At 34.8% G+C, this 17,981-nt stretch overlaps 1 protein-coding gene across 1 annotated transcript in view; it reads left to right on the top strand.

Moving 5' to 3' along the window:
- CACNA2D1 (calcium voltage-gated channel auxiliary subunit alpha2delta 1) overlaps nt 1–17,981 on the top strand; it is a gene marked incomplete at its 5' end in the record, with an annotated part of 176,474 nt that overhangs the window by 87,256 nt on the left and 71,237 nt on the right. Inside the window, 2 exons of the mRNA XM_061366389.1 lie at nt 8,501–8,659; nt 13,036–13,140. Coding sequence (XP_061222373.1) covers nt 8,501–8,659; nt 13,036–13,140 — 264 coding nt within the window. The remainder of the gene's footprint in view (nt 1–8,500; nt 8,660–13,035; nt 13,141–17,981) is intronic.

The raw sequence follows: 17,981 nt of genomic DNA, 5'->3' as shown, positions 1-17,981 counted from the left end.
TCCGGATTTAGCTGCAAGATTAAAGCCTGGTGAAATCAGATCTATTTCACTATTGCTCATTTAATACATGTAGATACAACTGGGTCACTAAACTGATTTAGCCATGAGGTAGAAGTAGCATAGTGACAAACCTCAGCAGATTGAAAGTCAGCACCGATAGCATATGATTAGGTCTTCAGTAAGCTGACTATTTTATCCTCAGTTTTCAGTATTCCATAATGATCTTGGTATTTTAAATATACACGTTTTGTCTTTTATAGCAAATTTAAATATATGAATTACTGTTTTGTTTGAATTTATGTAATTTTTCCGTAAAGGATAAATGTTTATGAATATTTAAAGATACACATTTTGCCTACAGTTCAAGGCAGGGTCTCATTTAGTGCCGGGAAGTTTCGGAAGGGTATTTTTTTAGTGGTGTTTTTAGGAATTTTGGGGTTTTAGCTTAGAAGCATAATTTCAGGAGATTCTGATTAAACATTCTTATGTTAGCAAAATAAATGGGATGTGTGAAGAAGAGTAGGCAGCAGGTAATGATGGTTGGGTAAATCTGAATTTTTAAACAGATTTGATATTAAACAATATTCAATCAGAATATTATCACTTCTACAGATTTGGAGATGCAGAAAAAGATTTAGATTGGAAGTTGGTTTACAGCTTTTCAGTGATAGTATTGCAAATACAGTTTGGAAGGCTGTGGAAATTGAGATGCCTGTTTTGGTAATATGAATCCTTTGTATGGAAAAAATAAATCTTCATCCTCATGGAGCTGGGACCTTTTGTGTTTAACGTGAAAATTTTTCTGTAAGGAGGAAGTCTGGATTTCAGTATTCCTGCTTGCTTCTTCACTCAGTTGGCGCACAAGAGTATTTTATTGGTTTAGTTGAAATAAGAAATGTACAGCAGTCACAGAAAGTGCCAACAACCTCTACCAGAAGTATAAAATTTCCCATTTCAAGAAAAATTTATAGGACCAGTTCAACTTTGTTGTTTTCGTGCCACCTAGTGACTAAAACGTGGAATTGTTTTAAAAGGTTTGATTGACTTACTGGTTTTGATGTATGTTGTTGCATTCTCTAGTAATGAGATGTTTTACAGCAGATTTTGTGCTTTTTAAAGTAAACTGTGGAGCCAGCGCTGCTTTTCTCAATTTCTTTTCCCGAGGATTTGCATAAACTTATTGCTATTATTTTTGAGAATTTTGGTTTTCCTCAGTAGATCAGTGCTTTGTCAAGATAGACTTTGCTAAATGTTGACTGAACACAGCTTTCTAGGCACACCACACAAACTATTAAGCACATATCTCGACATTAACATATTTTTATATAAATATATATACATGTATATGTATGAATATATCAGATACAGCAGAAAAAAAAAGTTGCTGATTGCCAGAAACAGTAAGAAGCACTTTCTGATCAAGATAAATTAACCATAGTCTCATAGAATCGTAGAATGGTTTGGGTTGGAAAAGACCGTAAGATCATCCAGTTCCAACTGCCCTGCCATGGGCAGTGGCACCTCCCACTAGATTGCCTCAAGGTGTTACTCTTTATTTATGTATATTTTATGCTGCTGGTTTCAATCCCTGCTTGCTTTACCATCATTATATATATGTGAATTCTTAAGACAGTGAAATGAAGGGGATGCTTTTGGTTTCCTTTTATAAAAGAAGCATAATCAATTGAAAGGTTGTATTTGTATTTAAATAACTTCCTACACTTGCCAAAAGAATGACTGACATTGGATTTCAGATTTATATCCCTTATACCTCTCAGGAGATGGAAATATTTTTAGATATATAGAGAGGGGATAGATGGATATACAGAAGATAATTTGAAATATTTATCGATCTATGCATTGCCTGTGAAACCAGAGATTTTTCCCCCGCAGTGCTGTAGTCTTCAAAATGAATTACATTAGCTTTCTGTATATTTTGAAGAAGTTTAAGTGGTAAACTGTTTAATGAGAATTCATGCTGTAAGAATTTGTGTCATATTTGACCTTGTGGTGTTAATGGCATGTTGCAAAATAATTAATGTCAAGTTAAGGTGCAAATTTGAGGACTTGGAGTTGGTTGCAGAAAGGGAAAAAACATTCTGCTGCTCTAGTAGTAGGGAATTGAGAATAAAGCTTCTGGTCATGCCTTTTCATTAGACTTACTTGTTTTCTTTGTTGCTTCATTTTTCTCACCAATAACATAAGAACAGTTCTGAGCTATTTCACAAGGAGTCTGAGGAAATCCGTAATGTTTCAAAATGTCTTGGTGCTAAAGTGTGGATGTCCCTGGGAGTTACATGCTATGTGTTACTTCCTTAAGCATGTCAGCTGGGGACAGGTCAGCTGGTATCTGTGAAAGGCAGATCTATAAAAATATTTCCCCATAGACAAGCCAGTTTGTATCTGTCAGCAGGTAATATATTAACCCAAATGCAGTCCCTTTACATCCCATTTCTAGCCTTTTCCATGAGGTTCTCTCCTTCTTGTTTTGTTTTATAATGTCCTCTTAATGAAGACACCTGTCTGTAGGGCCTATTATTTGTTTGGGTTTTTTATTTACCATTATATCCACAGAGTGGTTAGAGTTGGAACTGATAGGAAATAAATCAACATCTCTTTCACTCCCCTTTGAATGCTCTAATATCCTGGTGTTGTAGTAGGAGTTTTAATAATGTTAATGAAGGATTTCCATGTTGAGACTCTGGAAAAAAGGAAGCGTTTAGCAATGCAAAAGTAACTATTCTGGAATCAGAAGGTTTCAGAATGACAACCCTTCACTTGTTCAACATTTTTAACTTTTGTGTTACGGATTGCAGAGTTCCATGTGTCTGGACGAGCCCACAGCTCAGTGTAACTACCTAAGGGAGGGGAAAAGTTGCTAGCATTTAGATATTTCACTGAAGTTTTGTATAATTTTCCACTGTTTTTGCAAGCAGAGGGTAAAGGCAAAGTCCTTGTAAGACTGTCAAATTAGTATTTCTCTTCTGAACTTCTCCAGAATGACATGGTACAAGCATCATTAAACTCAAATCCCTTTGTTCAGTGTTGTATTGAGTTGAATTGAGTTGTGCCATATGTGGCTAAACTGATGGTTTGAGGTCGACTAGATGAATTTCTCTAACACTTTCTCTGCTGCAGTAATAGGCTTTGGTATTCCTACCCAAACCTGTGAATAGAAGGTCTTAATTTCCTCAGAACTGGAGATCGTTCTGGGAGATCTCAAAAGGCAGAGACTGCAAAAAGATCTAAATAAATAAGGTAGTGAGGAATAATTTAGTGAAAAATAAGTCTAGATCCCATACCTTTCTTTATAATTGCAAGTCAAATTTAACTATATTAATACTATATGATACTTGAAAATAAAAAGCTAATGTTATCTTGTTTTCCATGCTTTCCAAGTGTTTTATTGCAAGCCCCTCATATTATAGCTTAGATAGATAATAAACTTTTATCATAGTCGAAGAATTAGAAGCTGTCACTGGTGGTGACATAGTGTATAGGGTGGCTTTAGACTTCAACAATTGAATGGTTTGCTTCCAAATGTCATCTGTTGTTTTGCAAGTGATTCACAGAGCCCATGGCATGATATGCAAATCACATCTATGTTTTTTCTACCACAGTAGCATTTTTTGTGACATATATTTATCTTTACTACAATAATTAGGGGGAAATGTCAGTCCAGTAATTATCCAACTGACATATTCCATATAGATGCATTGGGAGTATTTTATTCAATAAAGTATGGATTGTAATTACTTTAACATTACACCTTTGATAGGATTTGCTGTTTTAAGAACATGAACTACCTGAAGTGGCAACTGACTTTTGGAATCTTATATGTTCTTTCTTCAGTTAAATATTAAATGATTCAGTATATTGTTAACTGATTTTCCAAGTAATCATCCAAACTTAAATGAGCATTATTATTGTTCTTAGGAGACAGGTAATGTAACCAGTAATTGTTAAAGACTTATTGCAGCTTTTTGGGTTTTGGTATCTTAATGTGTGAAACATTCCAGTGCCACTATCACTATTATATTTTGGATGAGTGTAACTGAAAGCTGGCTTAATTTGGCTAATTCAAAATTGTGAATGGTCCTTGTATTTGTCACATAGTTACCTGGCTAAAGAACAAAATGCTTATATATTAAAAAAACTATGAAAAGTTAGTTTTAACGAAGATCTGAAGGCTTTTGCACTTGATATTCTTCAGTTACTCCAGTATTTTACTGGAGTTCCAATTTATTAAATGTAGTAGCCCTGAATCTTGTTCCCCTCTCTTGAACATTTTTATCAGTCACATTTCAACCTTCAGACTTGCCTTCACCTCCTAAAAAGAAAACGGAAATGTTCATTTTGGAGAATTATTGTTCCATCTACTGATTCCCTTATCTAATCAAAATCTCTTCTCATCTGATCTGTTGCCTGGCATTAACATTAACGCTGACTGATGTATTTGAAAACAGCTGGCTCATGTATTTTCTTAATTAAATCACACCATTTGCAGACTTTGGTTGATGTAATTCTCCGTTCTACAAATGTGTTATTTCTATCCTTCATTTTCCATCAGTATTTGTCAATCTACAGATGCAGATGCTTTGATCTTTGCCCCTCTTTTAGTTTGCATCATGTGTAAGTGTAATACAGTAGAGCTGTTAAGTGCTTAAGCAGTTTGAGCCAGTATTCCTGTCAATTTTTAAAACATCATTTTTGTATCCATAATTGCTGATCCATATGCTAGATACCTGACCTTCATGGACATAATTATCATGATACATTTGCAGGACTGCTAGCAAGCAATTCAGAGTTGCAGTTTAATATTAGTGTCATTTCAGGGAGAAATTTTCACTTGTCACTAAATTTCCACTTGAACACCTAAACCATGGTTTGCTATAGCCCAAGACAAGGCATACTCTGTCCATGAGATTTAACTTACACTTACTTTTATATTAGATCATTAAATAGTTTACATATCATGTCATTGGTTAAGCAGAGCCATGTTTCCACTCTATACTTTTCTGGTGAAATTGGCTTCTGTAGAGCAGAACTACTTACATCAGTAGTTTGCAGAAGGCAATAAAATTAGGCCAAGACAAGCTGACATAATTACACAGCACAATACTGTTTACATTCCCACAGGATTAATGTACCTAGTAATCATCTGGGATCCGTTGGTTACTTCTGTACAAAACTTCTCTAAGAAGCACCGCTGAGTGTGTCAGTGTTTGGCATCAAAGCAAATTGATTTCATTTGTGTGATGATTTTATGGTTTTGCTTAAAAACTGAAACAAACGTAAAGGTGCTGCTTAAGTACAGGAAATAAAAATCATCACATGATATTGAGGGGAAATGGAAAAAATGAATGACTGTAATTTGTTTGAGGCTGGGGAAAGAACCTGTCTAAAAGATAATGGATTTAAAATCATGCAGTGGAAATAATAGAATCATAGAATAGTTTGGGATGGAAGGGACCGTAAAAGGTCATATAGTCCAACCCCCCTGCAATAAGCAGGGACGTCTTCATCTAAATTGGGTTGCCCAGAACCACATCCAGCCTGGCCTGAAATGTTTCTAGGGATGGCACATCTAATATTAGGATTCAGATGGAGGTTTTACATTTAATCAAAGCAGAGGTTTGGTCCTATGAAAATATTGCTTTCTAGGAAATATGACGTAAATTAAAGGAATATTCAAGTTTAAAAATTCTTTATGTGTAATCCAGTTCCATGTGTCCATTTATTTTTAAAGTGAAGTTTTCATTGTAATACTGGGAGAACTGGAAAATATTTTTCATATTGATTATCTCAGCCTGTTTTCATACTTTTGTTACTATAAATAATTAAGTTACAAGATTCTATAATGATAGTTGTAGTGTTAGGAAAATTAAAGCCCTGATAAATAGAATATTAAAAAAAATAAGCAACTTTAGTCACATTATTCAATATGCCTGACTCTTCTGTAGAACACTTGTCAAATATAATGTTTGATTTTTCAAAATTAAAGCAATTGTTCATTCTTTTGTATGCTTTTGGAAAAAGTTGACCCCTTGTGACACATGAGGATCTGCATATTGATAGAAAGAGGGAAAATTTACAGAAAGAAATTTTTTTTTACAGAAAAATTTACATAAAGTCATTTGAGAATAACTTGCTCCCACAACTCTCAATCACCTGGGACCAGAGCTATAAAACTAGGACAGAATAATAACTGTCTTTATTGAGAAAGATATATGAAGATTCTTATTTTGGTGTTCTCATAGTATATTCTGTCTAGCAAGAATTAATACAATTTTTTACCTAATACGAAAAACAACTATAGCATAAAAGTACGCACATCTCACCAAAAGACAATATTAACTCATGTGGAATGGGCAAAAATAAACTCCCTAGAAAAATCAATACAATATGAAGATGACAAGGTTTAGTTGTGAACTACTTAATGTTTAAAATTGAAATAGTGGGTTTTCTTGTTTAGGTTCTATATATATACATGCAGGAGTGTGTTGTGGCACAATAATGATAGTAGAAGATGAGGCAGTCAAATACATGCTTTAAAGTCCCTAATTCGTGGGGCACTTTGACACATCCTTTTTGCAGGAGGAAAAAATTACATGTGAACCTCCAAGTAAGAATCCAGCAGAGCAAATGCTCTCATAATGTGCCTGGATTTGCTCACTTACAGCCAAAACCCCCACAGTTGCAATATAGATGAGGCTAAGCCTTCTGCTGAGGATGATGGAGTTTTCTGTCAGTCATCTCATCCATAAGCTGTACAATATTTGCAGTTATGCACTTGCCCCATCGATAGCAGAAGTCTCATTGATTAAAGTGGATGTTTGATAAAAATTTCTTTGATTGGTCCCAAGAAGTGCACATCTGTATGGATCTGATTCCAGAACATGGAAAAGTATCTGTTCTTCCTAAACATCCTATTAACTGGAATTGAATTATTATGCATTAATAAAAATGGTTTGGTATTATCAATCCCTTCATTCTTTTAAGTTCCGTTCATTGTAATTGTCCTATAATTACAATGCAAGTTGATATTTGCTGCTGATAGCAGTTCTCTGTACTTTGTGATACTTAGTGATTTAGTTTAAACATGTAAGTAGTCTGAGCAGTTACTGAAATCTGTGACCTTATTTACCTTATCTTCTGTACAGTGCTATTGAACTAATTAGCAGTATTGAGACTTAAGTCAACAAGGCTGATTTCTAAGTTACTTTCAGGCTTCACACCAGGTTGACAACCTAAAATTACGTTTACATTTACTTTCACTGAAGACCTATAATAATCTGTTTTCAGATAAAATGCAAATTAGGATGTCTGGATTTTAGTGCCTTTACTGAGGTGGAATTTTGCAGGTTTTTTGTCCATTTTTTTTGCCAGTGAGGAAAAAAGCTTATGCAAAAAATCTGGATTGATAAAACAATTTAAAAATTTGCCAAGAAAATGGTTTTAGTGATATTAGTCAAGAGTATCTTAAATAAAAATCATGGGGTTGGAGTTAAAAGGAGATTTTTATTCAAATAGTGTTAAACTCAGATTATGTGCAGTAATACACACTCATTCAAAACTACAGTTAGAATTATACATGCTGCAGCATTAAGTCTGATCTCTGACTTTAGATAGATACGCAGGTAGCTAAAAAGTGAGATGGAATTCTGCATCATAGAATCATAGAATGGTTTGGGTTGGAAAGGATCTTGAGATCATCAAGTTCCAACACCCTGCCATGGGCAGGGGCACCTCATACTAGACCATATCACCCAAGGCTCTTTCCAACCTGGCCTTGAACACTGCCAGGGATGGAGCATTCACAGCTCCCCTGGGCAGCCCATTCCAGTGCCTCACCATCGTATTCCTGCAGCCTGTTTATGTTGGGCTTCTCCACTTGCTTCTTTGAGCTGCCTGGGTTCTGAAGACTTGTTGGGGGGTTGTTTTTCTAATGAGCTGTGTACTGCAATTTCTTCTATATCACAGAAACCACACAAACGTCTCAGAGAGAAAGACAACTCATGCAAAGCATTACTCAGATGTACATCCTTCTCTACCAGGATAGATATATTTTTTTTGTACTCATACATGGATGAATGTATATTTATACATAGACAAATTTTAAAGTGATGATAAATTGATTTATATTTGTGCAGACATTTTGCATGTTAAATTATATGTATGTTTTTAAATAGTACCAGAATCTCATATAAATGAGTGCTTCAGGCAGTAGTCTTTACATATGTGGATAAACAAGCACAAATATATGTGTTCTCAATATACAAGTTGTGTTATCATTAATAATATCCCCCTATTTACAGCTATACTCTCATGTGCTTCCTTTGTTTATAACTGTAAGATATATCATAGAATCATAGAATGGTGGAAATTAAAATCTATATGACATCTTTATCTTATGGGTTAAGAAAAGATTATCCTTTACTACTTCACTACCTAGAAAACAGATTTAACTGTCTTTAATACCATTTTCTTTATTTTGCAGTTTAACAATAATGCTCAGAATGTCAGTTGTTTTAATCATCTTGTCCAAGCTAATGTGAGGAACAAGAAGAAGCTGAAAGAAGCTGTCTATAAAATCTCTGCTAAAGGAATCACTGATTACAAAAAAGGCTTTAGCTATGCATTTGAGCAGCTCCTAAATGTAAGTATGAAAGCTGTCTCTTTCTGCTGTAAAGTGAAGGAGAACCTGAATGTTCATATGGCCACTGCACTCTCCTCCATTGTTTAACTAAGTGGAAGGGCAAACTTTTATTTGCAAGTAAATTTATTTCAAGAATATGTCTTTTTGTTTGCAGATCCCTCAGCAGGTTGCTAAGATTTGGGATGTTTCATTCAGCTAGATTTTCATTTACCATGTGATTCTCAGTTGGCAGATAGCTGTGGTAGTGGTTGGTTTGCAGGTAATATTAAAAGGGAAGGCTCCATGTTACAGTGTTATTATTTCAATTTTACCATAGTATCTTCCAGCAATGCTTAGTTAACCTACGGATTTATGCCTATTACAAGTCATAAATAGTTGACCATGGCTTGAGTAGGACAGAGGGGAGCAAACGACTTAGTTAATAGAGGAATATTAGGCCCCTGAGAGTATTCTAATAAATTTCTGTTTGTCATGTATATAAAAAAAAAATCCTTTAAAATTAAATGCATTATTTCCATGTTTTAATTACATTGTACTTTCTAATTTAAAATCTTTCTAATTCTAGTCTAAGCACTAGCTTTCTGAGCAGCATGAATGTTTCCAATTTACCACAAATGTTGGGGTTTTATTAGTATTTTGTAGTACTTTATGTAGTTGCTTTAATAATTTTTTCCTACTCATGACCTTCATAAGGACTGCCTATTGGATCTTGGTTTTAGTGTTAACAAAGCTATACCAATTTACAGGACTTAAGGATCTAGTTTAAAAGTACATGAATTATGTTATTTTTATTTTATGTTTTTTTAAGTATCAGTGGTGTCTCTCAGTATACAAATGTTTAATTCTTTTCCCTGATCTGCTAGATTCTGGACTTCAGAGCACTTCCCTGCTATTGGATCTTAGGCCTCTATGTATATATGCATTTTAGGGCTAGAGCTGGTTTTAAAAAAGTCCTAATCTAGTAAGATTTTGATGGAGGAAAATACAATGTTTTCAAGGGTATTTTCTCAGTAGATTACTACCTACGTTATAGTAGAGGCTGCCCTCTGCTGATGTTTATATAAAACTGCAAACAGAATGTTAAAGGCTGATGGACTTTCTGACTAGATTTAAGGGCATTTCCCCCTTTTTTTGCATATTTTGCCATATTCTTCAGGGAGAGCCAGGAAGACATGAGAAATTTTGCCAAGTATGTTCCTTATAACATTTATAGTTGATTAACATTGTGTATCACATTTGGTGCAGCATTATACATGTGCTTTGCATACAGGTAGCATTAAAAAGACATGAACACAGGGGAAGAGTCAAACTAGACTTGTTTCTAGGACTAAAAATACTACTGATAAAAATAATGGGAGATCAGTCTCATACTGGGACTGTCTTTCTTGACTGGAAGCAGAGTTGCAATTAGCCTTGTATTATCTCTTTGAGCCTGTACATTGTGGCTGGACATTGTGGGTATGTATATCAAGGGGAATTAAGAGATTGCACTAAGTTAGTTATAGTAATATTATCATCTTCTCCAGATATTGGCTAATCCGTTTTGCAGGAAGAGTAAAGGCTGATGTTGGAGTTAGTGTTAGATTCTGGTGACAAGACAATACAACCGGATGATACAATACAGGCTTAAACAAATAATAAAAAAGTATGCTTTGAAACAGTTTCCAGTTGTATATTTTTGAATTAAAACAGTCCAGTTGCTTTAAGATCCATGGAAATGGAGTATTTTTTAACAGCTTAAATTTTGATGATAATTTTGTGGGTATTGTTTCTGGATGACAGTTATTTCAAACAATTTTCCCAAATAACAAAGTAATATTTCACTTGTGCCATGGGAAAAATACTGTCTGTTGTGTTGCTAGATGGAAATAGACACTACAGTTTTTTTCAACATACTAATTCAAGCAGTTATCAGTATTCTAGATTCCATCATTTTTATGCACTATTTTCCCATTATTGTTATATTGACTTGCTGTTTCTTTGAAAATAATAATATTTCAGCTTCAGCAATTCAAGATTTTTTTCCTCCCTACCATAATAACTGCAATTTATTAAAAAATTATCTCAAAATCATCTCTGCTTGTGTAGTTGATTTTTTATTTTGTTTACCCTTCCTTCCTCAGCGCATGAGGCTCATCGTAAGAAAAATACATTCCTAAAGTCTCATGCGATGAAGTATAATCCTGACAAACCACTGAATGAGTTAATTTTAGAGATGTGAAACATGTCTAAACCAAAAGCAGTTTTAGGCACAGTACAAAATGTATAATGTCTTGTTTGTTTGGGGAATCAAAAAAAAAGGCCTTTATCAAGTGCAAGAAAGGGCTAAAAAGGAATGCACAGACTTAGTTCCAACTTGTATTTTTCTGTGGTTTCAGCTAAAAAGAGAGATTTTTTTTTCCCGGGGAAGCTGGGAACACATTGCTCTTCAGCTGTGGTCTGTGATGGGAAGCAAAGCCATCCGTTGGACTGCTGAGGGAAGCTATTCAGAAAAATAACAAAATTATTCCATCGACTTTGCAAAATCACTTATAATCACTCCCTGAGCCAGTATCTCTCCATCTTTGTACAATTGGCAGGGAGCATGCAGGAAAGACGTGTTGTAATGGCAATTCTGCATTCCTTTTGGTCCCTTTTGTTTTTTTTCAAATTATTAAATAAGTAGCTATTTACTGAATGTTGAACTACTAATACAAATCACACTGTGAGGAATAATTATTCATATATCGATATAGTGATGGCAAATACATTTTTTGCAGTTCAGTTGTCTGGGATTATTGTAGAACCATGGAGATACAGTATTTAGGAATATTGGCTAATGTCTGAAGTCTGGCTTTGGTGTTTTGGTTTCTTTATTACAGAAGAACAAGGAATCAGATCAGAGAGTAGGATGAAAAGTGGCTAACAGGAGTGGGATCATCTCACCTGAGCAGCCAGGTGAAAGTTAGTCACTATCTAGCCACAAAAACTAAAGCAGGGGGGAACTGGGCACTTTGTAAGGACGACTCTCCTATTTATTTTCCTGAGTTTGTAGTAAATTCATATAGCCAAATTCAGGCTTGTGGAAAGGGAATTAGAATTTATTTTACTGAAACTCTAAAGATTTTACTCCGTCACATCTAACTACTCAGAAGTACTAAGATCTGGCTGACTAGGGCCATTTGTATGCAACACAGAGGACAAGGAATGTTTGCTGTAAAATTAATGAACAATTTGCTTAGACTAGATTCTTAACTTCTAAGGGATAGGGGAACAAGACAAATGCCAAAAGAGAAGCCTTTGGGACCCTTCATAAGGAGACAAAATTCATATTCATCTTTATGATGTTGTGGCTGTGGAACAATCTTTTTATTCCTTTGCACAACACACTGCATTTTTCTCTGTGTCTTTGCTTGTTACTTTGACTGCTGACTTAGGAATCAGAGGGGCTTCTTCTCAACTCTCTATTCCAGGCTTGCTCTCCAAAAACAATGGAACATGCTTAGTTTTTCGTCTCAGAGTTTCAATCTTATTAGAAAAGCAATGGTGCAGAGATCTTCATAATTTAGGCAGCCATATGTTAGGTGCAACATATTTTGTAAATGTGATTCTAAGATACTTCCCTAAATGTTTTTCATTTCAATGTATTAATATACATTGATCACAGTTCACCACATTGTTTTTATATATATATAATGTATAAACAAACAAAACCAGGAAAGTATTAAATAAGTGAAAGATGGAGCTTATTTTAAGGAAATGGGACAAAAATAGCAAATGCAAAACAAAAATCTAATATTATCAGGTAGAGTTTTTAGATGTACCTATAGGATTCCTAAATAATCAGACTTTTCAATTACATGGTCAGTGAGGTTGATAGATTCTGTGAGCAGGAGTCCAGCATCCAAAAAGCCCATGTTCAGTAATTCATTAGAAGGTCATTGTTCCATAGTTTCCACAGGACAGTAAGAAAAAGGAAAAAAATAAGGATGAGAAAAGAGAAGAATAAAAATGTTTAGATACCCTCACTGTACAAGTCTTGTGCAGAACATCTGTAGAGGAATGCTGTGGGGGCAGTTGATGTGATGGGTATGAGCTAAAAAGCTTTCCTTGTGTTGTTGGAAGTCAGAGGAACCTCCAGACTCACATTCTTCGGTGTTGGGCCAGGTCTGAAATGAGTCATATTTAAGTCTTATTAAACAGAAAAATGGTTTTGTTTGGGGTTTATTTTATTTTTCATTCAGAAGAGGCGGTATTAAACGAAGTCCTAAGACTTTGGAAGTTTTGCCATTACCATGGTAAAGTAGTTACCATGTTGATCTGAAAGCCATCAAACATAACAGTTGCTATACCTTATGGCTTGAAATAACCCCCCCTTCTGTTTCTGTCTCCTACAGCACAGTGTCTCTAGAGCTAACTGCAATAAGATTATTATGTTGTTTACCGATGGTGGTGAAGAAAGAGCACAGGAAATTTTCCATAAATACAATGAAGACAAAAAAGTAAGTGCTGTATGAAAGATTTTACTATATAAAATACAACAGCACAAATAGGAACATTTAAATATGGAAGTGAAAGCATTTCTTGGTATATGTATAAAGTACTTTTTAAAATGCATTTGTATTGAACCTCAGGGCACCTAAAGCTTTCTCTGTCTATAACAACTCTTCGAAAAAAACGTAAAAGACATTTAATATTTTACCCCTTGTGACTCATTGGTATCAGGCAGTATAGAAGCATACCATAAGCCATGAAGTATTGAACTTTTTATTGGCAGGTTTTTTGTATTGGTGTAATCAAGAGGGAGCACAGGTAGTTAAATGATATGGATATAGCTTTATCTCCTTACTGTGAATACTTTCTATATGATTTTGTTGTTCATGACAAAAATGACAAAAACCAAATCTCAAGGTTAGAATCTAAATCTGAACAGATTTGGGCTGAAACAAACCCACGTTTTTCCCAGTGAGGATAATTATATCTTTGGATGTCTTAGGTAGGAGTAGGATGGCTTTCGACTGATGAAATTTGACCTGTGGTTCAACCAGAATTATGGGTTTGACACAAGAATCACTGGATGGCTTGTGTTGTTCAGATTAGATTGGATTATTAGCTATGCTGGTTTGAGGTTTAAGTTTTGAATCTAATAAGACCTCTGGTCTGGCGTTGATGTAAAAATGCATGTGTGTGTGTGAAAGAAAATGGCTTGAAGAACTGTCTCTTGCTGCATCTCAGTAGAAATCCTTATATTTAGAAGATTAATCACTTTAGAAATTAAATATGATCTGGATTCACAGTACAACAAAGAATTTACCTTTTCTAGTGTTTGGGGTTGTGCCTGTACCTGTTTTTTTTTCTGGGGTTTTGTTTGTTTGTTTCAATTTGCTGTCAAAAAAAAGCAGCTAGAAGTAAGATTACAGTTTATCAAGACACTTTACCAGTTGCCATGGATGCTTACGTATAAAGCAGTGGAAGTACTCCGCTGGAATCCCCATATATTTAAATTAATCCTTTCAAAAAGAGATCTAGAAACACAACACAGAATTCGCATCTCAACCAATGATTCACTCAGTGACCTTCAGTAATCAATTTGTCTGTGCTTTATAATTGTGTTTCATATAGAATGATATGATGGGGTTTAGGTAATCTTTGGGATGAAAGCACTTTTTAAACTGACAATTAGAAGGGAGGACTGAAATCATAGCAATTTGTCACACATGCCTGTGTTCTGAAAACATACGCAGAGCTTCCTCTTCAAATTTGGTCTTGATAGCTTTTATCATGTTATGACAAAAGCCATCAGCTAAAGGAAAACACGCATAAGGGGGGAAATGTATGACTGATTTCTTACTATTTTCCATTTAATTTGCTGTGTTAAGAAGAAAGTATAGGAAGATGTCCAGTCCAAACATATTTATAGTGCTGAGATTTGTGGTCTTACTCACATCATGTGTAATGATTGATTATTCTGTGGAGTATAATGGATGAAATGTAGGATTTACTAATTAAAAAGGTTATTCTACTGCATCTTTTAATACTTTAAATTTGTACTGCCAAGGGATGGGCTGGTTTTATATATAAAGTTATATATATTACAGTACACGCTCTTTATCTTGTTCTCTCTAGTGAATGAGGCTTTTGGGGTTTTTATTGTATACAACAGATTTATAATGTTGATATTAGTCACTGTAAGGATTTCTGAATATTGAAGTATATAGTTAATTGCAGTTCAGATGCAATGCAAGGCAGATTTCTTAAACTTGATTAAGTTCTGTATACCTACAGTTCAAGTTCTTAGTAAGCGCTTACATTTTGTTATTTACCTAATAAAGCAGTGGGTTGCTAGATACTATCCTTTACTGTTTTTCTCCAAGGTGACATTGGAAATACAAGAAATACTAACAGGGTTTTTGCAGGTGCAATTTGAAGAACCATTTGCTTTCTCCTTAGTGTTTTCAATCAGTAACAAGTCTTGTGGTGCCGAAGGGAAATTTATGGTTGAAAACTTCGAATGAGATTGAACCAGTAAATTCATTTTTAACATTTATAATGAAAGCTCCTGATAATCTTTCATAGGATTTTAATATTTTTAAAAAACAGACTACTTCAGAATATACTTGTGGCCATGCTCTCCTTAGTAAAACTGCATCTGATTCCAGAATGAAGATACGTGAGCTCTCTTGTCGTTCCCTCTCTGTAATTTAATGTTTCAGTGGAGCATCTTAACATAACCAACAGACACATTCTAACATGAAAAATACACATATACTTTCAATTTTTTTAAAGTCATTGTCACAAACATAGTGACATACCTTCTTTTAGACTGCATAATAGGCTGCTTTCATCTGATAAATGATTTAAAGCTATGTGGATTTAGGTTCTGTTGTCTTTATTGCACTTAATTCATATTTTGTTTCACAAGTAGTCCATTTAATGTGAGACCACATTTGTAATTATAATTTGTAAAGAGACTATTCAATATGAGCAAGGTGTTAAATATTTGCCCATGTATTACTGTAGTAGCACTTCATAGTATAAATATGAATCAGCTGATGTCTTCTCTTGCCTGCTCTTCATTTGTCTTTCTGCTCTGCATACCGTATATAAAGATGGATATTTATTGTCTTATACCACAGTCACTTACTTCCCATCGTAGGTACGCAGTGTCATAAACTTACTTTCTTCTTCTCATACAAACAAAAGACCATTCATTCAAATCTATTAATCTTTGTTTTCATCTTCCTGATGTAAAATTTCTTCAGCTCTAAAAGTATTTTCATCTTCTGTCAGTTACTTTGTAGTTCCTTGATACCAAAGAAGCTTCAATGAATTTTGGCCCATTAGATGACAAGGATATTTGTTTGCAGTGCCCTTAGTGCAGCCTTCAAGTTAAGAAGTGAAAGAAAACAATAAACAATTGGAAACTACTAAAAGAGAAGCCTAGAATTGAGGTGCTGGGAAATTCTCCCATTAAATTAGGGAGTTTAATCTGTTTGAAATAGCACATAAATATATTTAAAATAATGTTATGTCTTTACAAATCATTTATACTATATCAGAGTTATTGCAAAACTTACACTTTGAGGAGGAATATTCCTAGTTTTCATGTGTTTGAAGTGGAAAATCACAGTTATGTTTCACCTTTGCATGTCTTTTCTCGTTTATGAAGCCAGATTTTATTGTCACAGATTGCAGCTGCATGCTGTGCCTGATATTTAACACCTGGCATGTTCACCTTTGCGGCAACATTTGGGGTGCTCACATTAAATGTGTGAAATACCACGCGCACACTAAATTTCAGGAATGGAGGTAGTAAACTTTAGTTTTATTTGCACTCATGATGCAGATGGCCCCACAGAAGACAGCAATATTAATTTAATTGGAATGGAGGCCCAGCAGGAGTTCTCAGTCCTGAGAATTTTGAATTCAGGTTGAAAATAAAAGACTACTACAGCTCATGGGTGCAAATTGTGAACCCTGTGTCTTGAAGTATTGCTCTACTCAGGGGAGTAGGAAGAGACCTTAAATATATCTCATTTCAGTTTGAAGTTTCCTAGCACATACAGGTTTGTGGGGGTCAGACCAACAGATGCAGGATTAATCCAACCCTGCAGATAAGAGGAGAACCATAAGTTGGGTCTCGTGTCTTATTCTCACATGATTAATGCAACCTCCTTTTGTGTAGATTTTTCTGACTGTATCATTTGAGAGGAAATGGTATGCAGTGAAGTTTTCCAACAACTAATTTCCATTAAAAATACCTGTATGTGGTGAATACAGAACTGCCACAGTGATAGAGGTCCTATGGGAGGAGGCTCCAGGTTGCTGTAACTCCACTGGGAAACTTATGATTGGCAGTGACTTCTTCCTAATGGGACACATTCAGCATGTGAATAGAAAGATAAAATGAAATATTTATGAGAAAGCACTTGCAAAACTTTCTTCTAAAACACAAATGCTACCTACTGTCATTGCCAAAGGAGGGAACCAGTTTCTTCATTGGTTTGAATCCATTACTGCACAACTGCAAGCCAACAAAGTGAAAAAAACCTGTGTTAATCTAGGCAATGATATATGAATCATTCCAGGTAAGGCTGAAAGTGCTAGTCCTGACTACAAATGACTACTGTAAAAGCCCATAATATTTCCACTTGGAGTAACTATGGGATTCTCACCAGGTGTCAGACTAAACTAATGTAACTTTCTAGGGTTGCTTATAGAGCCAGAAATAGAAACAGCATCTTTCTCAACACTAGTGACAGAGCTTAATATCTGTGAAAGTGAACCCTGACAGTTCTTGCATTTCTGAGTTTGTGATAGGCTTGTGACACAGGATATAACATAAAATAATTAAATTAAGTGTTGAACCAAGCAAAATCTGGTTTATATCTGAATGACATGTAGCATAGTTTGATAGATAAAATTTAAGGTTTTTTTTTCTTAAACTTTCTGGATTATATATTGTTCTCTGGCCTTCTCTACACTGCATCAGCCTTCTGTGATCTTTAGACAACCAAATGCTAAGATATTTCTCATTCCCCCTGATAGTCCCTTGTGCTGTGAATTTTCTTGGAGTGATGGTACAGGAAATCCCATGGAGAATTCTCCAGCTAGCTGGTTAAACTGGCTCCATGGCTCCTTCCCTAATCAAATCTGTCTTAAGACTGTGTCATCTTCCAGCTGTTAATTTCAATTTATTGTATATATTGTGACATGCACAACTGGTGAAGCTAAAATATTCTAAGTGAAACCTGGATCAGTATATATAAATCCCACAATCCATTCCCTGGTTTGTTCTTTATTTCAAAGTAAAACTGGAAACTGTGTTATTAGAGTGCTCACT

This window comes from Neopsephotus bourkii, unplaced genomic scaffold, assembly GCF_033783945.1.
Source record: "Neopsephotus bourkii isolate Nb327-2 ecotype Australia unplaced genomic scaffold, CSIRO-AGI_Nbou_v1 NB_1328, whole genome shotgun sequence".
Classification (NCBI taxonomy): Eukaryota; Metazoa; Chordata; class Aves; order Psittaciformes; family Psittacidae; genus Neopsephotus; species Neopsephotus bourkii.
This window is presented reverse-complemented; position numbering and strand designations above follow the sequence as displayed.